Source organism: Ursus americanus, chromosome 4, assembly GCF_024610735.1.
Source record: "Ursus americanus isolate L20-20 chromosome 4, mUrsAme1.1.p, whole genome shotgun sequence".
Taxonomy (NCBI): domain Eukaryota; kingdom Metazoa; phylum Chordata; class Mammalia; order Carnivora; family Ursidae; genus Ursus; species Ursus americanus.
Window position 1 is genome coordinate 8,908,503 of NC_142130.1, and position 25,478 is coordinate 8,933,980.

General features: G+C 42.6%; 1 protein-coding gene and 1 long non-coding RNA gene across 2 annotated transcripts in view; one reads left to right on the plus strand and one right to left on the minus strand.

Annotated features, from left to right (window-relative positions):
* The first annotated feature begins 2,553 nt into the window (after positions 1-2,553).
* SAMD7 (sterile alpha motif domain containing 7) lies at positions 2,554-24,766 on the plus strand. The gene is given in 8 exon segments (XM_045788619.2): positions 2,554-2,656; positions 5,270-5,396; positions 6,631-6,755; positions 10,131-10,209; positions 11,586-12,217; positions 13,223-13,344; positions 18,649-18,759; positions 23,787-24,766. Coding segments are annotated over 8 exon segments (1,497 nt in total). The 3' UTR covers positions 23,985-24,766.
* Positions 12,377-25,478, minus strand: part of LOC123786377 (uncharacterized) — a 30,296-nt gene continuing 17,194 nt past the window's right edge. Inside the window, exon 4 of the long non-coding RNA XR_006777939.2 lies at positions 12,377-17,722. This is a non-coding gene — a long non-coding RNA (uncharacterized LOC123786377). The remainder of the gene's footprint in view (positions 17,723-25,478) is intronic.

Sequence of the window (25,478 nt, forward strand, 5' to 3'; positions counted from 1 at the left end):
TAGAATAGTGAATGTGTGCAGCTACTAAGGATTGTTTAATACCTTAAACAAAAGAACTCTGCAAATATCTCCTGCTAGTTTTCAGAATTTATATTTATTTTTTTCAGAATTGTAGAAACATTTAATTCTACTAATCTACCCTTTGAATGTAAAAGCTTACCAGGCACAGAAGTTATTTTAAAATTGTTTTATTTCAATAAATAAAATCCCAGAATTTATGCATCCTACATGCAAAAAATATTCTATATGTAATTGCTCAAATTCGGGCTTGGCCAAGCTCAAACTGCACCGACTTTAATAAATGGTCATAGTGCAGCCAACGAGAGACGGAAATAGAATCCACTTGACACCTGGCTACTGTGCACAGGGCAAGCATTCAGTAGGTATCTGCTGATTTGGCAAGAGCTTTAGTTCATGAAGTTCATGTCTTACTACTACTGCCCTAATCAGTTGAGACAGAATTAGCACTAGCTAAATCGTCTGCGTGCTGCCTGGAGGGGTTTGTTGAGGGTAAGAGTCTGAAGACAGAGATTAAGGAGTCCTCATCCTCCTAAAGTGCTGGGCATCCAGGATTAGAGCTCTGGGTCAGAAAAATCCTTCCTGAATGCAGACCTAAGCATGCCCGCCCGCACTTGGGATCAGCGGGCACGCCGCATTGACGGTGCATCTCCTCGGCTGCAGGGCGTGCAGAGCAGTTTATCTGTCCTGCCGAAGTGACCTTGGTTCACAAGTTGTCTGCATGTTTCTAAAATAGAAGAGGATACCCTGAAAATGGGAAAGGTGACACCTAAAGACTTATGGGTTCTTAAAATGTCATCTTGGGGAAAAAAAGACTTATGGGTTGATCCCATGAGTCCCCAAATGGTAAGTTGATAGAAACCTAGATTTGGAGCGCAAGCATCTACCTTGCTGATGAAGGGAAAGATCTGGTCAACCCCAGAATATTTCCTTGGAAGTGTCCTGACAGTATTTGCTTTGAAATGTAATTTGATTTAGGGCAGCGAAACTGCTCTGTATGACACTATAGTGGCAGGTGTATGTCACTTTACATTTGTCAAAACCCATCGAATGTACAACACTAAGAGGGAGCACTAAGGTCCACTGTGCGCTTTGGGGAATAAAGATGTGTCAGTGTGGGTTCACTGATTATACCCCATTCCCAAATGTACCGCTCTGGATCAGGCTGTGGCTAGTGAGAAAGGCTATGCATGTGGGGCGGGGAGAGGTGTATGGGAACTCCCTGTACTGTCCACTCAATTTTGCTGTGAACCTAAAACTGCTCGAAAAAAAAGTCTATTAAAAATATCCTCTCTCTCTCTCTCTCTACACACACACACACACACACACACACACACACACACATTTACACACATATATGTATATATATAAAATTTGGGGCATTCAAAATACAACAACATAACCTAAAAAAGATACCTTGGTCCACTCAGGTTGCTATAACAGAAGACCAATACCATAGTCTGGGTGGCTTCTAAATGCAGAAATTTATTTCTTACAGTTCTGGAGGCAGGGGAATCCAAGGCGAGGCACCAGCAGCTTCAGTGTCCAGGGAGGACCCGCTTCTTGATTCACAAATGCCCACTTTCTTGCTGTAACCTCACATGGCAAAAGGGGCTAGGGAGCTCTCTGGTGTCTCTTTTCTGAGGGCACTAATCCTATTCATGAGGGTTCTACCCTCAAGATCTAATCACCTTCCATAGAGCCACCTCCTAATACCATCACATTGGAGATTAGGTTTCAATATAGGAATGGGGGGGCATATAAATTCAGTCTATAGCACCAGGCAATGATACTTTTAAAAGAAAATTTGGGCTCCAATAAATATGACGGTAACAAGTTAAAAAGCACTTGCTCACAAGTGTGAGGATGAAAAGAAACTAGGGAAGCCAAGTGGAGCTGAGAACATTCAGGTGTGGTAGATGTCAGGGACTTGTCCTTCCCGGGGACTTTCATGGCATAGGGATACCTCTCTAGACCTTGGAAATAGCTTACATTTTAGGCAAAAACTTGGAGGATTGATTTAAAAATAGTAAACCACTCTATCAGATGTGTAACAAAATTTTATTTATTTGTTTATTTATTTTTAAAGATTTTATCTATTTATTCGACAGAGATAGAGACAGCCAGCGAGAGAGGGAACACAAGCAGGGGGAGTGGGAGAGGAAGCAGCAGTCTCCCAGTGGAGGAGCCTGACGTGGGGCTCGATCCCACAACGCCGGGATCACGCGCTGAGCCGAAGGCAGACGCCTAACCGCTGTGCCACCCAGGCGCCCCAGATGTGTAATGACATTTTATGGATCACATTCAATCTCCTTGGTTGGCATTGCAGAAAGAAAGCAAGCCAGACCCCAGAACCAGAGGATCCAGAACAGTTATGCTACCAAGGAGGGCTTTAAATTAGATTTAAATTAGATGAGGCTTGTCTCTGATGCCTCATTTCTTCATCTCCGATAACCTGATAGCCTTGAGTTCCCTGCTTACTTCACTAAATGTGTGCCTAACAGTGAAAAAAATCCTGCTGTGTTGTTGCAGAGAATGGACCCTACAGAACCTCGTAGAAATATGCCTATGCCTGGTGAGCCTGGTACTCCGGAAGAAAGGCATCTGTGCCAGTTCTCTAATGGAATGACATTAGAAGGTAACCACATCACCTCGACAGCACTAGACACTGTTGCGGCCCTATTCCATATCTCCTCGGCCCCCTTCCGAGTTCTCCTACAACCATGGGGGTCCTTTCCCATCTCAAGCACCCGCACCTCTCAGCTTGTCAGTCTGAAGGCTTCCCTCCGCACTGCAGGAGTCCACTGCATCTAGCTCAGGCATAGCCCAGATAGCTGTTTACCCAACTCTTAGTGTTTCATCGGGACAATTCTGAGGTGTGTTCCACAAGGTTTCTTAGAGGGACCCCAGCAGGGCTGAGCCCCAGTTGCCCACAGTAGTAACCCACACATTAACTCACCCTTTATTGGCTTTCCCCCTCCTGATTTCACTTCCCCACCCCCTCATGTGGGCTTCTTGGGATCACTACCTCTGCTCAAGCCCTTGTCTGGAGGCCTGCTCAGGGGGGGGCAAAATAAGACAGTCTCTTCCGCTTTTGGTAACTCATCTCCATGGCATTTCCCTCAGGTGACATGTGTGAGGAAGAGGGGTGGTCAGCATCTACGCAGTTCTTGCTCTGGAGGAATTCTGTACCTCTCCCTTTCTTTCTCTCCTTCCTCCTAATTTGTAATCAGCATCACATAAAATGATAAGCACTATATTTTATAATCTTAAAAATTCTCAAAAATTCATTCAAGAGTAAATTCAAACTTCTGCCAGGGACAATTTATGACACCAATCAAAGTTCAGGAGCACCAAGTTGTGTCCCACATTGTTCTGTTGTGTAATGAACTAGGGGGAAGAAGGTGGCTGTGCACCTGACCTCACATGGGGGACCTGAGATTTCAAGGCACGAACAGAATTGCAAGCCTGTGCCCGACATGCAGCCAGCCTGGATTCTTGGCTGGCATTCTCACCATGGCTGGCAGGCACCTGGTGACTATCTTTATTCTAATCCTGACTGGTCACTAGACTCTCTGAAGCCACTATCAGAGAGGAAACTATACTGATCTCATAGAAATACAGTGAAAATAAGTCAACATAAAGAAGTTTTTCAAATATATGAATGGCGAACGCCAATGTTAGGTAAACTGTGGACTTGATCAGTAGGTTTCAGTCTGGAAAAGAAGCTAAAGAAGTGATTACTCATTTAAGTACCATTGTAGTTTGGTTTTTGAACCACATGAATGTATTAACTGCTTAACAATCACATCAAATATGCATACGAGAAAGGAAAAAAGAAAGATCACTATTTTGAAAAGCAGAACATATTCTTCCTAATTTCCTTTTTTAAAAACATAGTTGGGGGGGCGGTTGCCTGGGTGGCTCAGTCAGTTGAGCGCCTGACTCTTGGTTTCTGCTCAAATTATGATCTCAGAGTCATGAGATCGAGCCCAGCACATGGAGTCCCAGGTGGGACTCCGAGCTCAGTGTAGACTCTGCTTGAGATGATCTCCCTCTGCCCCTCCCCCCAGCTCTCTCTCTCTCTCTCTCTCTCTCTCTGAAATAAATAAGAAAAACCTTAAAAAATAAAAAATAAGGAGCGCCTGGGTGGCTCAGTTGGTTAAGCATCTGACTTCAGTTCAGGTTGTGATCTTAGGGTTCTGGGATTGAGCCCCCTGTCAGGCTCCAGGCTCAGTGGGGAGTCTGCTTCTCCCTCTCCCTCTCCCTCTATTCCTCCCTCTGCTCATGCTCTCTCTCTCTCAAATAAATACAATCTTTAAAAAAATTAAAATTAAAAAAATTTAAAAAAACATAATTGTAGATATCTTGAATTTTTTTAAGTGACAGTTGAGGATGAAGGAGAAGCTAAAATGACTTGCTTGACTAGTACTTTTTTAGAATTTAAAATTATTCAAAGGACATCAATAATTAACAGGAAGAAGTAAAACGAAACGTTATCCTTTTAACAATGGTCCCTTTTCCTGATCACTAGGTTCTGTGTTTATGTACACTTGGATATAACTTGCTCGCTTGCTCTAATTAAATACAGTCTTATCCTGTATCCACTCTAACTAGATATATTTTTAACCATTAAGAAGATTTTCCCCCTCTTTTCTGTTTTAATCTTACCAATTTAATAGGAATATTTTTCTGAAGATTGCACATATGGAAGAATATATGCATTTGCACCTCTGGAAATGTAAAAACCAAAATAAGGGGTGTGCCTGGGTGGCACAGTTGGTTAAGCAGCCAACTCTTGGTTTCCACTCAGGTCTGATCTCAGGGTCATGAGACGGAGCCCTGCATCAGGCTCCGTGCTCGGCACAGAGTCTGCTTGAGTTCTTCTCTCTCTCCCTCTGCCCTCCACCTCTAAAATAAATAAATACATCTTTTAAAAAATCAAAATAAGTTGTAAGAAATGAGGTTGGTATTTCTGGAATCTTGCAAGGCTAGTTTAGTTTTATTATTGCTTGTAGTGTGATATGGTATTTCCTGAGGGCTCATCAACAAATTCCAAGGACCAATTGATAAATCACTAAGTTCTACGGTTGTATCTGGGTGCTTAAAATGGAGGGGTTTTTGTGTAACTGAAAGCTTATTATAGCAGTCTCCCCAAATGTTGGGAAAATACAAACAGTGTTTAAGAAAAATTCAAATAGTTCCCAAAACATAGAGTTACTTGTTAACACATCTAGCTGATTCCTTCTAGAGCTCCATCAGTGGCGAGAGATATTGATGATCAATCCCATGATGGCCATGAACCCTTTATTGACAGCATCAGCGCAGCAGAGAATGCCACTGGTTCCTTCACCATTTGAACCTCCAACGGTGGATAGGTATTTCTTTCCAATATACTAATCTGGTCCAAGGAGAACATGGATGTTCATTAACTTTTCAAATGATAGTAACTCCAGTGTTGTTTTCTCGTCTAACGTTACTTCCATGAACGGTGGTGCACTAATTCATGTCAAGATGCTCGGGGGGCCACACCTTCAACACACTTCCTGTCACTTCCCATTTGAGGTCTGCTTGATATATTCACTCAACACACAGCTAACAAGCACTTGCCCTGTGACAGGCATCCCGTGGGTACAAATATTGCCCTAACAGAATACCACAGAGTGCATGGCTCCAACAACAAAAGTTGACTTCTCATACTTCTGGTGCCTGAAAAGCCCTAGATCATGGTGTTGGCAGGGTTGATTGGGGGTGAGGCCTCTTTCCTTGACTTGCAGATAGCTGCCTTCTTGCTGTGCCTTCCCTTGGCCTTTTCCTCTGTGTATGCGCTCCTGCTACCTCTTCCTCGTATAGGGACACCACTACTGGATCAGGATTCCACTGTTATGGCCACATTTAACCTTAAGGCTCCCCTAAAAGGTCCTATCTCCATATGTGATCACATTGGGGGTTCAGAACACATGCATTTAGGGGAAACGCAACTCACTCCATAACAATTGAGTACCCGGGATTTCCTGTGATAGAACAATTCTCTCTTTTCAACAAAAGTGACATTATCAATGCTTAGGATGTACACTCTGGCAGTGTCTTATTTTCCCTTCTTTCGAGTATTTTGACATTCTGGGGAAAAAGTCATATCCATTATTCATTGTTGTTCGTGGAGCCTGAGCAATAAATTTGGACTCTTGAGATCCCTGAAGTTTGGCTAAATAAATAAACTGTCACCTGGATAGTCAAACACTAATCCCAGATGGCAAAACCCAAGCCAAGTACGTCCATTGCATGAGAAAATGATGTTGTGGTCAGAACGGTATGTTGGTCATGGGAAATCGGAGAACAGTATTGATTTGATTAGATCTCTTTCCCAGACATTCCTAGAACTTTCTTTTCCTGCTTTATCTGTTGTGTTGTCATCTGAGTCAATCCTTCCTTAGTAGATCTTTCTTAGCACATTTCTGCTTAAACCAATAGAGGCTGCAGGATTTTTGCACTTCATTTTGGGAAGATATGATAGAATCCTATCTGGCAATTAAAAAATCTCGCTGCCTGTGTGATGGGAAATTTGTACTAGTCCATCCTCATTTTGTGTACTTTATATCTTTTTTCCTCTAGAGACTTATTTCCTTCCACTGTAGCTCCTACTGACCCAAGACGGTTTTGTGTTCCTTCCCAATTTGGATCTTCTGTTCTACCAAATGCAAATACGACAAACACGCTGTCCAATCGTGTCTACTCAGGTATGAGCAATAGACGGCTTTGGTCTGGGGAGCGCTGTGACCTGGATGGCTGCTTGAAGCTTGCCATCACGCTATCAAATCTACTGCTGAGTTTGGGCAGCAGAACCGTGTGGCGGTTATGCCTGTAGGTTCTGTACTTGCTGCCTAGATTTAAGTCATGGTTCCACCACTGTGTAACTGAGTGTAAGTTGCCTAACTCCTCCAACCACCAATTTACTGGTGAATGACATGAAAAGTTGCAATATTATTATCTGTCTTATCTCACATGTGAGGAACTGATGAGGTCATGAGCAGATGAGATCTGAAATTGAAAGGGGCTTGGGGCTATTCGTCTATGGCCTGATAGGTCATAGTGGGAGTTCGCCTTTTATTCTGAGTAAGAGGTGAAGCTTTTGAGGAGTTTAAGCAAAGGAGCCACGTGGTCTGACTTACATTTTATCAGGATCACTCTGGCTGCTGTATCTGGGACAAACTTGATAGGATCAGAGTTCTGAGGATAAACTGATGGGAGTTCATGGGCTATTAGAATAGCCGAAAGATTATGATGGGTTGGCCCTGAGTGGCGACAGTTCCATAGTAACACATGGTTGGATTCTGTAATTATTTTGAAGGTAGAAATAACAGGCTTTCTCACAGTTTAGTTATAAGGTGTGTGAGAGAGAGGTGTTAAGGAGGACAGCAAAAATTTTGGTGTGAGCAATAGGAAAGGTAAAGTTCACTATTGAGGAAGAGCATGAGAGGAACAGAGTTCTTGGGGTGGAGAGATGTTGTAGGCACAATTTTGCTCCTATTACGTTTGAGATGCCCAACAGACCCTCAGTGGGAGATGTCAGGAAGGCAGCTAAATCCCAGAGAGGACTTCTGGAGACAACCTGGAGAAATAATTTTAGAATTCATCAGCATAGATGAGACTAGATGAGATTGCCCCTAGAATGTGTATAGATAGAGTTTAAAAGGATGATGCTTAGGGCACGCCAACAAGATCCAAAAGATGAGAAGGAACAAGCAAGGGAGAAATAGGAGGAGAAACCAGTGAGGTGAGAGGAAACCCAGGAGAGCCTGGTGACCTCAAAGGCAAGGGAAGAAGTTGTAAGGACAGAGAGAGAGCCTCTGTGTCAAGTGTGCCAAGTAGATGAAAACTAGAATATATGATTAGATTTAGCTAAGTGGAGCTCATTGGTGATCTTGATAAAAGCAGTCAGTAGAGCGGTATCAGTGAAGACACGACAAGATGGAGGCCAAGAGAGATTAGGAAGTGAGAATTTCCTCACGATATTGAAGATCAAACTGACGTATCTTATCTCCCTGAAACTATATTCGTGAGTTTCTGTTTGTCCCTGCTCTCCAATCCCAACAACTCTCAATAGATAAGAATGATGGGAGTGAAGAGTTTGACACAAGAAGAAATATGATTGGTGCCAGGGCCAGTGAAGACACCAGCCTGGCTGGATTTGAGCATGCTGTGTATGGATCCACCGCAGTGGGATTGGGCGCACAAGCCAGGGCCAGATATGAAACTAGACACACCTACTGCAGTGATCCAAGGCCCAAAAAGACTGTCCCAAAGCTGATCCCAGATAAAAGCCCCATCTGGCAGCAAGAACCCAGTAAATCTATAGCCCACGGTTACAGGCAAAACATAAGTAGACCAGGGAAATCATTTCATTGCTGACTCAGAGAGCCTGGCTTAGTGATAAAAAAAAAAAAAAAAACCAGAAGCTGCCAATATTTGGATATAAGCCAGCAAGTTGGCCACCATCTCAGGGACATAGGTCAGGTCTCCTGTCTCAAGTCTGATGTGTAGGAGAATAAGCAAGGGAAAAGTAGGGCCTCGGTCCTACAGAAACTGAGCTGCTAAGTAAGTTAGCAAAATAGAAACTAAAACAGAAATCTATTTCAAAAATTGGATGTTAGTTAGAGAGTGGATTTTTACAGCTGGACCAGCACTAAAGCTGATGTCATCTATTTGGGAAAGAGAAAGAAACTTGGAATAGGTTTGATGATTCCAGATTTCAGAGGGTCCTAAAGCCCAGGTAGTTAGACCTGTGCCCTCTATACCGGACTTCTCATGAGAACTTTCTCTGCATGCTTTGGCAGGACCTCCTGGGTTCAAAGTTTCATGCATACCAGCTCTCTAAAGAAGAATATTTTGAAGCCACTGAATTATAAAAATATAGAGCTTTAGAGTTAGGAGAATTTTAGAGGTCACCTCATCTAATCTCCGAATTTTACAAATGACAAATAATCTTTAAAAAGATATAGTATGATTATTTCGAGATAGGTTATTCGTATGAGTTAAATGAGCTATTCTAGCTTAGTACATGTACAAGAAACAGTTCTAGCTCGCATGGTACTGACCCCTTTGTTAGGAGAACAGATTTTCACATGTAAAACTACCAGTGAACAAAACTACATGTACGAAGTACAGTTTGTGTGTCTGTTATGTTAAAGTGTGTTCCGTAGACCTGTGCTGGTCTGTGAAGAGGTTGTGCAAATGAGTGCATAAATAGAGAAAGTTTTGCAGCCATTTGACAGGGTAATTCTCTGCCTGTTGATCTAATAATTTTTTTCACCTGATACTTGTATTTGTCCTTGTTTTCATTTCAATTTTATAAAAGTTCACTTTATTGTATTTTTTAAAAGTATTGGTCCATGATGGGTGGAAATTTTAAAAGAAAAAAAATGCTCCTTTACCATAGATGGTTTGAAAAGCATCAGTATAGACTCTACATGCATTGGGAGTACAGAGAAAGAAAAAAGTCAATAGAGCATAAAGTTACCAGGCAAGAATAGAGCCTTGAAATCGTGATGCTACTGTTATTTCAAGATCTTTTAAAGACTATACAAAGAATATAATTTCTAACCAACTTCATTGAAAGCATTTTGGAAAAAGTATCTTCCTCAGATACACCAAAAAGTCCACATAGAGAGCTTTATATTTGACCCATCAAATCATTTCATTTATTTCCAGGGATTTTGGTGCATAAGAAGCACTTAGTTCCTTTTTTTTTTAAAGGTCAACTAATTTCTCTTATAGCAAAAAAAAAAAAGTTATCCATTTTTTTACTGCAAAAGCTAGAAATGAAGAGATCCACAGCTCATTTCATCTTTTTTCTTTTTGAAGTGTGGTAGGAAAATGTCACCAAGCACAAGACCGATACTTAAAGAAAGATAAAATTATCTAGTATTTATCATTCCATCACCAACGTGACTCTAAGATGCTGACCAGCAATTATCTGACACTGTTTCCAACTTTGTGCTCTACTGGTGGGTTTTTGTAGATGCTGTTTTAAATCGTTATATTTCATTGTGTAATGTTTAAATGGACACTGTTAATTTGTTTGTGGGATGAGATGATGGTTTTCTTTTTTTAAGGTTGGGGTATTTTACCCCCCGAATCCGTAAAGGCAATGGCCAGAAGGAATGAAATGATTCAAAGGCAGCAGACTGCCAGGTAACATAACAGTGTTGTTTTATTTGTTTTCTATTCAGTCACTTGTTCGTTTATTCATTTGCTTTAGGCAGATAGATAGATAAATAGGTAGATAGAAAGATAAATAGAAAGATAGATGATATAGATACTTTTTATGTACACACATTTCATTCATTTGTTCTATTTGTATATATGTACACACTTTATATACATATTTTATTATATATATTTGATAGATATCTGATTACATACAAAAAGTATTTCAGGAATATTACAAAAAGAAATATACACAAACATATATTCAGGTTGGTTAAAGATAAAAGCAAGATTAGAAATTACGTAGCGGGGGCGCCTGGGTGGCACAGCGGTTAAGCGTCTGCCTTCGGCTCAGGGCGTGATCCCGGCGTTATGGGATCGAGCCCCACATCAGGCTCCTCCGCTAGGAGCCTGCTTCTTCCTCTCCCACTCCCCCTGCTTGTGTTCCCTCTCTCGCTGGCTGTCTCTATCTCTGTCAAATAAATAAATAAAATCTTTAAAAAAAAAAAAAGAAAAGAAAAAAAAGAAGTTACGTAGCGAAGCTAAGGCCGTAGACCATAATAGTTGAACAATGTCTCACAGTTAAAATGCCTAGTTGTGATGGCTCCGAAATTCATATTGACACTTCTGTTTTAAATGACTTCGATTCTGCCCAAATATAGGAGCCACGCTTGCCATCCCCACTTGAGATTCTGCGAGCAGAGCCCAGACAGCCCCATGTCAGTGGCCCCAAAAGTAGCCTTCAGCTGTAGCAACTGGAAAGGAAAGACAGCAATAATGGTAGCGCATGGCCCTGGGGAGCAAGAAGGCATTATCCTCAGTGTTCTCACCACTGAACACTAATGGGTCCAGGTGATAACCCATAAACAAAGTAAAGGAAGCAAAACCCCCACCACGTCCTCCCGCAGAACCGCTGCCAGTTCTTGGATCTGTAACAGTTGAGACTTGCATTGGCTCGCTGTCTTCCTTAAGTCCCACTATGGTTATACCACAGGGTTCAAAAACCTCTTCCCAGAACTTTAGTTTCTTTGAGGATTAATCTCTGGCAAGAAACTATCCTCTGCCATGTTACCCCCATTCCTGCTAAAGTCGCCAGACCTATTAGAGGTAATGCTTTAAAAACTGGCCTTGCACTTCCATTGGGCGATTCAGCCAAAACTTTCACCATCAGACCTTTATTCCAAACTGTCCTTCCCAGTGAATTTGGGGGGGAATTCATGTTTCCACCCAACACACTTCAGATAAGTAGTGTGAAGACTCAGGAAAAGCAGACGTTCCATCTCAGGGAAGGCAGAGGTCCATTAAGGTTATATTTCTAATGGCTTTCTTGGGGTGTATAAAATATATTGTTCCGTTTTTAGGATGGAGATGGAAATGCATGCCATTTACCAACAAAGGAGAATAGAAAAAGTGAATCCCAAGGGACTAGCAGGCCTAGGGATACCGTTCCTCTATGGCTCCAGTATGGCACCTGGCCCAGCCACCTACCACGGCAGGGGCATGCTCCCTGCCGGGCACCTGCCTTTTCACAGAAGTACCCTGAGAAATCTTCAGGGAAACCCCACGCTAGTGGCAACTGGTCCACATTTTCTAGAGAGCTGGGGTCAGAAATGTCACCGTCTCAAGAGAAGTACAGGGAATCAGAAAGTTTTAGATAACGATATTGAGAGCTCCAAACGTCAGGTAGAAGAAAAACTCTTAGGCCAGACTCATGTGATTCCCTATGAAGAGGATGAATATGCAAAGGAACCAGAGACTGAGGCTCTCAACAATCAGAAGTCAAGTGAAACCAATGAAAAGCCAGCTACAGCTCTTGCCAACACCTGTGGGGAGCTCGAGCCCACCCACAGACGACCGTGGGGAGCTCATGGTCCTCCTCTAGAAGCAAAGGCCTCCTGGGATGGTGCTAAAGAGAAGCCTTCAGAGCAGGGCTTTGCAACCTGTGGGGAAAAGAACGATGTTGGCCCTCCAAATCCTCGACCGGCTCTGCCAGGTGGGTGCCAGGGGCCAATGGCCCAACCTGATGAGCCACAGGTCACCAAGTCCTCAGTTTATTCCATAATGCATTATACCCATCATTTTTCCTTTTATTCTTCTTTTTCTGAGTCTTATTTAGAACTACGTCTTTTTGAAGTCACTTTATTATGTTAGTTCCAATAAAGCCATGCTAGTGACACTCCTCTCCGTTCGTATGTTGCTATATAAAGAATTTTCAGCAAAAGCTAGGAAGACAAGAATGAGGAAGAATGGGGGAAACCTACCAGAATTTTAACTTAAAATTTTAATTTAATTAGCTGTTAATTTCTTCAACACAAAATAGAGTGGTTTCTTGCTTAAAAGGATAAATTCTATCTCCCCTGTATTTAAGTGTAGAAAGCTATAGACAATTAAACAGAAGCGTTGACTTGCAATGCCCTTTATTATGGCGATACCTTCTTACCTAAAAGCATTAGCACACCAGCCACCCAACCCAAACACACACTGAAGAGTCTTCTAGACCTTCTTTAGATAAAAATATTTTAAAACACGGGATTTGGGGGGAGGGGGGTGTTACCAAACCAACTGCTTCCCTTACAAAGTGTTAATTTGCCCTTTTTGATGAATATGTAGCTAAATTCTTGCATCACCTAGAGAGCATGATAAATCATATAACATCGTGGAACACGATAGTGCTCATCTGGAGAATAAAATCCGCAGGGCATTTCTCTTGGACTCGCAGAGAAACAGAGCAGTCGGGAACTTCTTTGTTTATTTACGATAAGGCTGTCGTTAAAGATCTTTAGAGGAAGAAAAGAAAGGAGATTGCTCAACTCTTAAGAAAATGTCTCTCAGTATCTTTTAAGGAGTTTACACATAGATCTATAGGGATCTAAAGGGACCCTCAGTGGTAATAGAATATGAGGACATTAATATAACTATACATCAAACTGTGTTCTTAGCTTCCCCCCTTTCCCTGGAAATTTTATATAACCAAGTAATTTCCTTTCCATTTTTAAAGGAGCACACCCACTGGCTACAATTGGGGAAAATCTGTCCTTAGATGAAGATATTCAGAAATGGACTGTGGACGACGTGCACAACTTCATCAGTGGCCTTCCAGGTTGCTCTGACTATGCCCAGGTGAGTTAACATTGAAGTATTTTCATGAAAATAAAACACTTCGAAATATATTTCCTTCCGAAAGAGTTCTGTCCAACTTGCATTTTTCTCTCAGAGAGGATTCCTAATAATTTACCCCTCCATATGTCATGGGCTGACCTGGGACAGGAGCCTGGGATCGGTGGAGCTTGGGTCATGTCCCCACACCCCATCTGCAGGGAAGGCTGGGAGAGCCATGTCTGTCTGGCTTTTGTTTCTATTTTATCAAGACTCCCAGGAGGTAGGAATTCACCCAAAATTAGGAGATTTGGTGGCCAAAGATCCAAAAACAGTGGAAATGTTTACTACATTTCCTACTCTTCCATATAACATTGTGGGGGTACGTACTTTTGTACCAGAAGTCTTAGGCTACTCGTAATAGGTAATAGAAATATATTCTTCATTCTAAAAGGATAACAAGGCAATAGATCTGAAAAATAAGAAATGAACTATTTTAAAATTCTATATTTATGCTGGGGCAATAATACAAAAGTACATATACACAGATAATTCAATCTGGTAGATAAAATACTACTTTTTGAGTTATAATGAACTGTCAGGACAGTTGGAAAGAAGACTGGTTTCGCTCATATGGGAAAATGGGTTGGCCAGTTTTTAAAGTTTATGTCAGTGCTATATTTTCATACACAAAGTTTATTTTTTCAAGTGATTTAGTTTTTTAAAGATTTTATTTATTTATTTGAGAAAGAGAGAGGGAGAGAGCATGAGCCAGGGTGAGCAGCAGAGGGAGAAGGAGAAACAAGACTCCCAGCTGAGCAGCTGGGTCCCGGGACCCTGAGATCATGACCTGAGCCAAAGGCGGCCACTTAACCGACTGAGCCACTCAGGCGCCCCGCAAGTGATTTAATAACACAATTTTAAGTAACAATTTGCCTAGTAAATCTGATGTCATTACCTTTGCCATATATACTAAAGGAAAAGAAAATAAGGAAAGGACATTATAATTTAACATAATTAACCGATGTTAGAAATAACTTTTTTCAGATCTTAGTTTTGTGATCACTTTTTACTTCAGTGTAAAGCTGTTAGTTCTTCTACATTTTCTTTCTTTTTTTTCCCTGTTTATTGGACTTACGGAAACATTAGATAGAGTAGTCGTTAACAGTATGGCTTATGAAACCAGAAAGCGCAAGTTCAAATCCTGGCTTTTGTGTTTTCTGGACATGTGACCTGGGACAGTTGCCTGTCTTCCTGGTGCACAGTTTTTCATCCATAAAATGGGGATAATTGTATAATATATTCCCAAAGGATTGTTGTAAGCCTTGAAGAGGGCCTGGCACTTGTAAGTACTTGATAAACATTAATTTCATCATTGTATCAGAGGCTCCTCAAGGGAACGAAACCTCAGGTTACTTATGAGACAAGTTGCATTCTTCAAGTCACCCCCTTTGTCTTTTTTGCATACTTGATAAAAATTCTGCCCTGTTCTCTCCTATTCAGCAAGTATAACATTATAGTTTTCTTATTAGTCATTCACCATGGGGCAATCACTTTTTAAATTTATCTATTCCACTTATCAAGTGCCACATCAACCACCAGAACAGTGAAGTTACCAAATTTTGATAACAGCCAGAAATAAGCAACCCTGTGTGTAATGAGCATGTGATTACTGGCTTCTAGCAGACTGAATCTCTTTGAACCCTCATCATTCTTAATCAGCCAGTGATCCACAGGCATAGAAGTGCTCTTTATAATAACCACTCTTGTAATAAATGACGCCATGTGTACATTTCACACTTTATCATCCTCAACATACTCTTGCGGGTTCATAGAAGTCACATGAACATGAATACCCCAAACTTGGCTGACTCATTATCTCACACCAACAGGATGTCAGTGCTCCTTTCCCCACCCCAAGAAGTGGTACCAGTGTTTCTAGGTGTTTCTCAAATGTGGTTAGGATCAAGTTCTGCTCTTGCTTCCTCATTAGTTGATTCCCTACCTGGGACTGCTGGCAAAAACAGCCGCAAGCAGGCCACGGCCCTATTGGGCACGACCCTGCCGTGCTCAGTGACAGTACGGTGTGTATAAACGGAGAGAATCTCTCTGGACACAACAGAGTGTAACAAGCTTCGAAGCAGTACAGCTCAGGCACAGCTGTCACTAAAACCCTTGTCTAGTATGGTATAGCCTGGGACTACACCGGGTCACACCCCCTCTCCTCCTCCCACTCCCACCACCCTGTCCCCTTCTTTCTCATCTCTGCCTTGGGTGGCTACTCAGCAACGTCCCCTCACCTGCCTCCATAGGTATAAAAAGAAATCCAGAAAAAAAGAACCACAACTAAACCTCGGAGCTCCTAAGCAAATGAAATTCTTTTAAACAGATGTAGAGAGGGGGTTGATAGCCCAATTGTTCAGGGACATCCAGGAGACCCTGCAACACATCTTGTTTGTTCTAAGTGACTCAACAGAATAACTGAAATATAACTGAAATAACTGAAATCACTAAAATTATACATATGTTTATATGGTCTTGGCCTCAAGTATTGTCTTGAGAATGAAGTGGGAGGGACATCTGAGTGACGCTGGATTGTTCTGCAACTTTGCCTTGGGGCCAGTTTCCTCCACCACGGCTGAGGGTCAGACCCTGGCTGCCAACCTGCCTTTGTTTGAAAATATGTCCCTCCCCTGAAGGGAGAGGCGTCTGACAGTGAGTTTACCGGCTGAGGGGACGGTGAGATGGAAGAGAGGCAAAGGAGGAACTCCCAGGAGAAGACCAGGAACCAGAAAGAATTTAGCACAACTGGGATTTCAGGAGTAGCTCCTGGTGGCACAGAGAGGGCCAGAACCAAGGTGGGAGAGGTGAGAATGGCAAGACAGGAGGCTGGAATAGGGGAAGAGGCCAGGTCACAAAGATCCAGGGAGACACCGTGAGGGATTGTGACTTTATCCCGAAGGCAGTTGAGGTTTTAAGCATGAATGACATGCTTAGCTTTATATTTCAGAAAGGTCACTTAGGTTGCTCTTATGAAAATAAGTTGAAGGTGGGAAGACTAGTGGGGAAGCCCTAGATGGCCCCAGGGGGACGGGGAGATAAGAACACTATCTAGGGTGCCTGGCTGGCTCAGCTGGCGAAGCATCTGCCTTCAGCTCAGTCATGATCGCAGGGTCCAGGGATCGGCTGCGGGGAGTCAGCTGGTCACTCCCATCTACCCCCACCCCACCCTGCTGGTGTGCTCACACTCTCTCTAATAAATAAATAAAATATTTTTTTTTTAAAAGACGACTATCTAAAAGACAGAATTAGCATGACTCAGTTTCTAAGTTTAAGATATACGTTAGGGAGCCTTCAGCATAGACATTCCCTGAAGCCAAAAGACTGGGATGAATCAGGAAAACCAAAGAAGACCTGAGGTAGAAGCCTCAGGAACTCAAGCACGTAAGGACGGATAAAGAAGTGGTAGCCGCAGAAATGACCGGGAAGGAAAGGCACAGGGTCCCCAGGAGGGAGCTGCCTCGCAAAGCAAGGGAAGAGCGTTTTTCATGAAAAAGTGGTCAACAGTGTCAAAGGCAGGCAGGAGCACAAGGAATATCCGTACGTTTGGTGACAGCAGAGTCACCAGGGACCCAGACGCAAGCAGGTTTAACCGACTAGTGAGGGCTGGAGTCAGACTCCTCGGGACTGAGGAACGACTGCGAGGGAAGAACATGGAGGCAGGGAGGAGCCAAACTCTGGAGAAATTGGGCTGCGAAGGGGCTGAGAGATGTGGTGCGGGATCTAGAGTCAGAGCGAGGGAGCTGTAATATCGTTTGCTCAGTGATGCAGACTTGCCTAAATGTCCATGGGAAGGAGCCGGCCAGAGAGTGGAGACGACTCTGAGAGAGGGGGTCGCCACTGAGGGACGCCTGAGGTGGGGGACGCGCAGCGTCCGTGAGGAGACTGTCTCCACACACGGAGAGACCGTCTTCCGCCACATCAGCATAGAGGAGAAAATGGCCGTCGTTAGGTTGCTGGGGAGAATTAGAGGAAGTTATTTTTGTTTGTTTGTTTGTTTAAAGATTTTATTTATTTGAGAGAGAGAGAGAGATAGTAAGAGAGAGCAGAGCAGGAGGGAAGGGCAGAGAGAGAAGCAGGCTCCCCACTGAGCAAGGAGTCCCAGGACCCTGGGACCATGACCAGAGCCAAAGGCAGACGCTTCACCCACTGAGCCACCCAGGCGCCCCAAGGAAGTTCTTATCTACTGGTCTCTTCTCTTCTCTTCTCTTCTCTTCTCTTCTCTTCTCTTCTCTTCTCTTCTCTTTCTCTCTTTCTTTCTTTTTCAAATAGGAAGTTATATGGTCTGCTGAAAATGAGGGAGGATTCTGCAAGGTCGTAAGTGTGAAGAGTGTGAAGAAAGCTTGAAAATAGAAAAAAGACAGAGATCATCAGTAAATAAAGGATTGCCAGGCAGTGTGAAGCTGGAAGTCATGAAATTACAGTACTACCAGTCTGCCCAGATTTTTGATTCATCTCTTTATCTGCCTGGAATCTTTGTCCACCCGCAACCTTCCTAGTTTCTAGAAGAGAGGAAGGCTTGGTGGCATCCACTCCACAGTCAGAACAGAGGGGTGCCTGGGTGGCTCAGCCGTTAAGCGTCTGCCTTCAGCTCAGGTCATGATCCCAGGGTCCTGGGATCGAGCCCCACTTTGGGCCCCCTGCTTGGTGGGAAGCCTGCTTCTCACTCTCACACTCCCCTTGCTTGTGTTCCCTCTCTCGCTGTCTCTCTCTGTCAAATAAATAAGTAAAATAATAATAATAATAAAAAAAAGAACAGAGAGGGCCCCTGGAAAGGCTCTGAATGCTGGTCCTCACCTGCATTGCCATTCGTCCAAGGCAGTGGGCAGAGGCTGCACCTGTTCATGCGAGAGGAGAAATTTGTCTGCCATGGTTTTTACCCACAACCCTTTACTCAGTCTGTTTGTGCATTTGTTGATTTGTCCAGCAACATTTATTGCATATCTACTCTGCAATAGTGGTACCAGCCACGGCATTACAGGGCCACTGGTAAATAAGACGTGGGCCTGCCCTCAAGCAATAACTACTCCAGGTTGTGGTTGAGTCCCATAAACAGAATTACACTGTACTCTAAGAGTAATTAAAGAACACAGACAACTTGCTGCTGGAGCACAGAAGAGACAATAACTGAAAATGAGAAATTGATAACGATTTGTGTCGGCCTCTTGCAGTCTTAATGTTTCCTCCAAAACTAAAATACCTATATATAAAACAGGAATTTTTTAAAAAGTCATATAGGCAAAGTTAACAGCTTTTGTGTTTAATAAGGTATTTAAAGATCATGCAATTGATGGAGAAACCTTGCCGTTACTCACAGAGGAGCATCTTCGAAGCACTCTGGGATTAAAGCTAGGGCCGGCACTAAAGATTCAATCGCAGGTATGGTGAGTTCTTGTAACTAAATATGCATTAGTGGTATGAGACTTAAGAGAAATATGTTATTTTTTCTCCTGCGGTACACAATACCTGTTATGCACAATACCTGTTTAATCTCTTTATGAAGCATTGCCCCTCTTTGGTTGGGGACATGATAGGAGGGAGGGAACCTGAAAGCTTTGGATGGGGTAGTGGTTCACGTTCCTAGCTATAGTTGGGAAGGCACAAAGCAGTGGTGTGCTGGGAAATGCTTAACAACTAGTTCTCTGTAAAAACAAAATGAACCCTGATCTGTAGCATTTAATTTCTGCAGTGTAAATACCCCCAGTATGTCTGACAAACTCCTAATGTAATGTCACTAAATACAGAATTGGGAAGAGATGCACAGCGGTATCCCCTTTGAGAGTATTTTTGCTATATGGATGGGCATAAATATCCTCAGGAGCAAAGATAATAACAAATAACAGTATGGGACCCCTGTGTGGCTCAGTCGGTTAAGGATCTGACTCTTGATTTCGGCTCAGGTCATGATCTCAGAGTCATGAGATCGAACCTCACGTTGGGCTCCGCACTAGGCATGGAATGTGCTTAAGATTCTTTCTCCCTCTCTGCCCCTCCCCCTGCCATGTGCACAGGCACTCTCTGTCTCTCTCTAAATAATAATAATAATAATAAATAATAAGTAATAGTAAAATAATTAGATAAAACAATTCAGTAGTGATGAATTTTTGAGTATTTATTTTTTGAGTTTTCAATATAATGTATTTAATTGTAAGCTTCTATAATTTAATTTTTAATACTGCCATGCTCAACAACTGGCTTGCAAACTTCCAGAAAGTTTCTCAACTGGCTCTTGAGACTGAAACAAGCCAACTCTAGTTCATTGCTTCTTGCCATCTCCACTGCTTCATTTGGGACTAAAGCACTGCTTTAGCCTTCTAACTGTTCCCTCAGCTCTGCCCTTGCCCTCCCAGCACCTATTCACAAAACAGTTAAGGATGATCCTCTAATACGTAAGACAGATCATGTCTGTCACCCTTCTCCTCAAAAGTCTGCCGTAGCTCCCCATTTCCTCAGAGGAAAAGCCACAGGTCTATGTTATTTGTGCTCCTCTCTGCCTACCACTGTCCTTAACTTCCTGACCTCATCTTCTACTTATCTACCTTCCCTTCCCCCCAGTTACTGCTTTTGACCATTGCCTCTGGACGCTGCTTGAACATGGAGGCATGCTCCACCTTAGGACTGTCCCCTCTGCCTGGGATGCTCTTCCCCTGATATCTCCATGCTTTGCTCCCTAATTTCTTTCATCTTTGCTCCACTATACCTGCTTAATGAACTTGCTCTGATCAGCCTGTTTAAAAGTGTACACAGCCCAGCCCCCATGCATACTACTGCATCCCTTTTCTGCTCTTCTTTTTTCCCCCAGAGCACCTATCAATCATACAATATAACCCATTTATTATATTCATATTTATCGTTGATTTCCCCCATCCCACCAGAACGTAAGCTCCATGAGAGCATAGATCTTTATCTGTTTTGTTGACTGATGTACCCTTAGAATATACAAGACCCACAATAGGTCAAAAATTATTTATTGAAAGAGCGAGTTTCCTAAAAGTGAAATCAAGAAGCATCAACTAATTCTTCCCAGAATTGATACAGGACTGCACCTTCCTACCATGCATGTTTATGCAAAGAACAATGAGATTTCAAAATATCCTTCAATTCAGAATTGATGGAGAAATAAAGACATTTCAGAATCGACAGTCACTAGCCAATTTCGTAACCACGAAACCAGCCCTACAGGAGGTATTACGGGGGGTTCTATAAAAGTAAAAAGGCCCCAAGAGTGATACAAAACAGAAAGTCACAGCCAATACAAACAAAGACTTTACTGACAACATGGCAGAATTAAAAGCATATCTCTCAGTACTCAGCCTGAACATTAATGGTTTAAATTCTGGTTTCAAACGCCACAGGGTTGCAGATTGGATAAAAAGAAATGACCCATCCATTTGCTGTCTACAAGAGACTCATTTCGAACCCAAAGATGCATTCAGACTGAGAGTAAGGGGATGGAGTACCATCTTTCACGCAAATGGACCTCAAAAGAAAGCTGGGGTAGCAATTCTCATATCAGATAAATTGGATTTTAAACTACAGACTATAGTTAGAGATGCAGAAGGGCACTATATTATTCTTAAAGGAAGTATTCAACAAGTGGATATGACAATTATAAATATATATGCCCCCAACAGGGGAGCAGCAAGATACACAAGGCAACTCTTAACCAGAATAAAGAGACATATAGATAAAAATACATTAATAGTAGGGGACCTCAACACTCCACTCTCAGAAATAGACAGAACACCCTGGCAAAAACTAAGCAAAGAATCAAAGGCTTTGAATGCCATACTCGACGAGTTGGACCTCTTAGATATATATAGAACACTACACCCCAGAACCAAAGAATACTCATTCTATTCTAATGCCCATGGAACATTTTCAAGAATAGACCATGTTCTGGGACACAAAACAGGTCTCAGCCGATACCAAAAGATTGAAATTATCCCCTGCATATTCTCAGACCACAACGCTCTGAAATTGGAACTCAACCACAAGGAAAAATTTGGAAGAAACTCAAACACTTGGAGACTAAGAACCATCCTGCTCAGGAATGACTCGATAAACCAGGAAATCAAAAATCAAATTAAACAATTTATGGAGACCAATGAGAATGAAAATACAACAGTCCAAAACCTATGGGATACTGCAAAGGCAGTCCTAAGGGGGAAATACATAGCCATCCAAGCCTCACTCAAAAGAATAGAAAAATCTAAAATGCAGTTTTTATATTCTCACCTCAAGAAGCTGGAACAGCAACAGAGGGACAGGCCTAATCCACGCACAAGGAAGCAGTTGACCAAAATTAAAGCTGAAATCAATCAAGCAGAAACCAGAAGTACAGTAGAGCAGATCAACAGGACTAGAAGCTGGTTCTTGGAGAGAATCAATAAAATTGACAGACCACTGGCAAGACTTATCCAAAAGAAAAGAGAAAGGACCCAGATTATTAAAATTATGAATGAAAAAGGAGAGGTCACGACGAACACCATTGAAATTGGAAGGATTATTAGAAATTTTTATCAACAGCTATATGCCAATAAACTAAGCAATCTGGAAGAGATGGAATCCTTCCTGGAAACCTATAAACTACCAAGATTGAAACCGGAAGAAATTGATTTCTTAATCAAAATATCCTTCAAAAACCATTTTTATCTGCCTAAAAATTTTAGGGTAAAGAAGTTCTTTATTTCATGTAAATACTTTCAAGTTTCCATTGGCATTCTTTTTTTCAACTTCTTATTTTGGAATAATTTTAGATACAGAAAAGTTGCAAAGATAGTACAGAGAGTTCACCCAGCTTTTCTTAATGTTAACATCTTACCTAATGTGCTACATTTGTCAAAACTAAGAAAATGACATTGGTACGATATGGTATTCACTATTTTTTTAAAGATGTTATTTATTTATTTAAGAGAGAGCCAGAGAGTACAGGAGCAGGGGTAGAGGCAGAGGGAGAGGGAGAGGGACAAGCGGACTCCCCACTGAGTAGAGAGTCTAACACGGGTTGATCCCAGGACCTTCGGATCATGACCTAAGCCAAAGTCTCATGCTTAATGGACAGAGCCACCCAGGTATCCCGGTATTCACTTTTAAATAATTTATTTTTCCTTAATGAGGATACTGTATCTCTTGGCATACTCTGTAATGACACTGCATGGTTTTTTGTCAAATCCGATTTTCTTTGGCTTTAATTTATCACTTTGTCTTTTTTTTTTTTTGTCCTTACAATGCTGCCAACTCCAAGTCATTCCTTTTTTTTTCCCTGTGAGTATAGTTGGAATACAATGGTACATTTTCCAAGTCCTTCTTAATCTTCTTCTCACTTGCTGTTAGTATGAACCCCCAAATCATTTTCACTAGGCTGTAGTTATTTCTTGGGCTCCCATCTGACGTGTCTAAGTACCTCCCTGGAGCCCAGCTGAGTTCTACTGTCCAGGCTCCGTCTGCCTGCCCAACATGACAGGGCTCCCACAGAAGCTGTGGGGGAAAGTCTGACTGATGCCAGACATTCCATCAAACGGGACAGTTGTAGAGTCCTTGGGATTGAGAACTTCCACAGGTCCAATTGAGGCAGCAGAATTGGGAGGTTCTGGGTGACATCTGGGAGACCCAGGAGGTGAGCAGGCATGAGTTCACACTGGATAAGAGAACAAAGTCTCTCCGAATGGGAAGCAGGGGCAAAATTCCATTATAGTGAGCCCTGCCAACAGGAAGGAAATCCACCCAGAAGACCAGAGACTTAGAAGGTGGACCTGGACAGCGAGCGATACAAGGAAAGGGATAAGAGAGGAAAAAGTTACTGGAATTTGAGAACCCAGATATTATTGGAATGGTTGAAGCTGGGTTTGAGCTATGACAACATGAACAACATAGAAATCTCCTGGGTCCCCTTGAGGGTCAAGTTTGTGTAGGAGCCCAATGGCTAATACTGGGGCACTGAGGTTCAAAGTGACAGGGTTTATGTCTCAACACTAAGCCAACTTAAAGCCAGCTGCATGCTGAAGTTGCCTAAAGATTTACAGCCTGGGCTTGGAGAAGTTGCCAGTTGGCCATTGGTAAAGATGGAGTGGTGTGTCTATTGGCTCTCTTGTGGGACCGTTAGAAAAGGGTGATATGGACTGAACTCAGAGTGAAATAATGGTACACAGATGACCCACAGCAGACCCAGGAATGGGAATTTGGAAGTTACTACCATGGTGATATCCAGTATTATAGTAATAAACACTGTATGCTTCTGAGAGAAAGAAAAAGCCCACCACGCCCTAGAACTGTGTCCCTCACAACTATGTAGATGGCCCATGCCTGAAGTTACCTCAACCTCCCTGCCCTCTGGCTAAGCAGAGTATGCTGGGTTGTTGAAAGAATCTCTAGCCTTAACTACTCTCACCATTTTGTCTTCAAAGGTGTCTCAGCATGTGGAAAGTGTGTTGTACAAGAAAAGTCTTTCACTTCCTATGCATACAAAACAAGCATTTGATCAACCAGCAGACACATCCCCTCTTTTGGATTTTAATTCCTGGGGTGATAATACATTGGACATTCCTTGTTCCCAGGATATAACAATTCCTAAAGGAATCGAATGAGATAGTGTGAGAAATTAAAACCCTCAAGGAGCAAGAAGGGTCTTAATCAGTTTTCCAAAGAGTCTAGGACACATTCTGAACGGTGTGTAAGTGTTTTCTGGGATGAGATGGAGGCTGGGAGGGAGAGAAGCCAGCCCTCCTGGAGCCCTTGGAGGCCTTGCCTCTAAGCAAATGCTAAATGAAGGAGAGAATTTGCAAACACCAAAAAAGCTACAGTTGGATATTTCCCTGTGGAAATCTCGGAAGAAGCCGGAAGAACCCATATTGAAAAAAGAGCTCCTTATCTCTCTTCACTCATTTCCCATCCCCCAACCCAGAAAGAGAAAAAGGCAGCCCCGAGGAGTTGAAAGGAGGTAGAAGAAAAAGCGGTGAAGTACAAAAAAGAGAAAGAGAAGCTGACCGCAAGGCCTCCACTTTTTCTCATTTCAGGCTTCCAGGCTGAAGGAGGACCAGGCTAGGGAAGAACAGAAGCTTGGACATTTAAGTTCAGAGTGACTGTTCTTCAGCATTTTCTTTCTGACATGGAACTATGTTATGACTAAAAATAACTCCCGATTATCTGAGGGGGAGATGAAAAGTCATAGTGCCCACCTCAGATTTCACCAGAAGGGTGGGGTAGAGTTATCTCTGCAAGGCAGGTTTGAGTTGGCAGGAGGGAGGGAAGAAGATGAAAGGGGCTTTCTGCTTGTCCCTGTGGAGTGCCTTTCAACTTCACATTTGACAGAAAGCTTCTGAAAAGATACACAAGAAACTGCTAGGAGTTTGCTCAAGGCAGGGGCGGTAACAGGAATGCGAGGGAAACTGACTGCATACCCTCTTGTACATTTTAAATGTCCAATGATGAGAATGCATTTTCTATTTTTACAATTTACATTCCAAATAAAGAAACTGTAGCAGGCAGTCTCTAAGATAGCCCCCAGCGATCCTGCTTGCCGGCACTCGTGCCCTTGTGTAATGCCTCCCCTCTGACGTGGGCTGGGCTTACTGACTCTTCTAACGAACACAGTGTGAAAAACACGATGTCGCTCTGTCTGGGGTGCCCTTTCGCTCTCTTTGGAATCCCGGCTCTTGAAGAAGCCAGCTTCTGTCTCCACGCAGCCCTGCAGAGAGGCCTGAGCGATTGAACATGGAAATGAATCTTCTGAGTCCTGTCAACAGCCACACGAGGGAACCGGAAGGCGGCTCCTCCCCAGCCAGATCTTGAAATGGCGCCGCGTACGGCTCCTGGCCACCGCTGAAGGAGGCCCCGAACCAGGGCCCCAGCTAAGCCGCTCCTGGATTCCTGACCCACAGAAACGGCAAAATAATAAATGTGTTGTTTTCAGCCACTACGTTTTGGAGTAATTTATTTCACAGCAACAGATAACTGAAACAAACAAAGAAATTACATTGATAAACATGTATAGCATGGTATCCGCATTCACTTTTTTATTTGGAAAGTGGGCTTTTGACGTTATTTCCCTTCAAGCCATGCTAACATAACTCAGCTTGGCTTTGTTTCACTTTTAATCT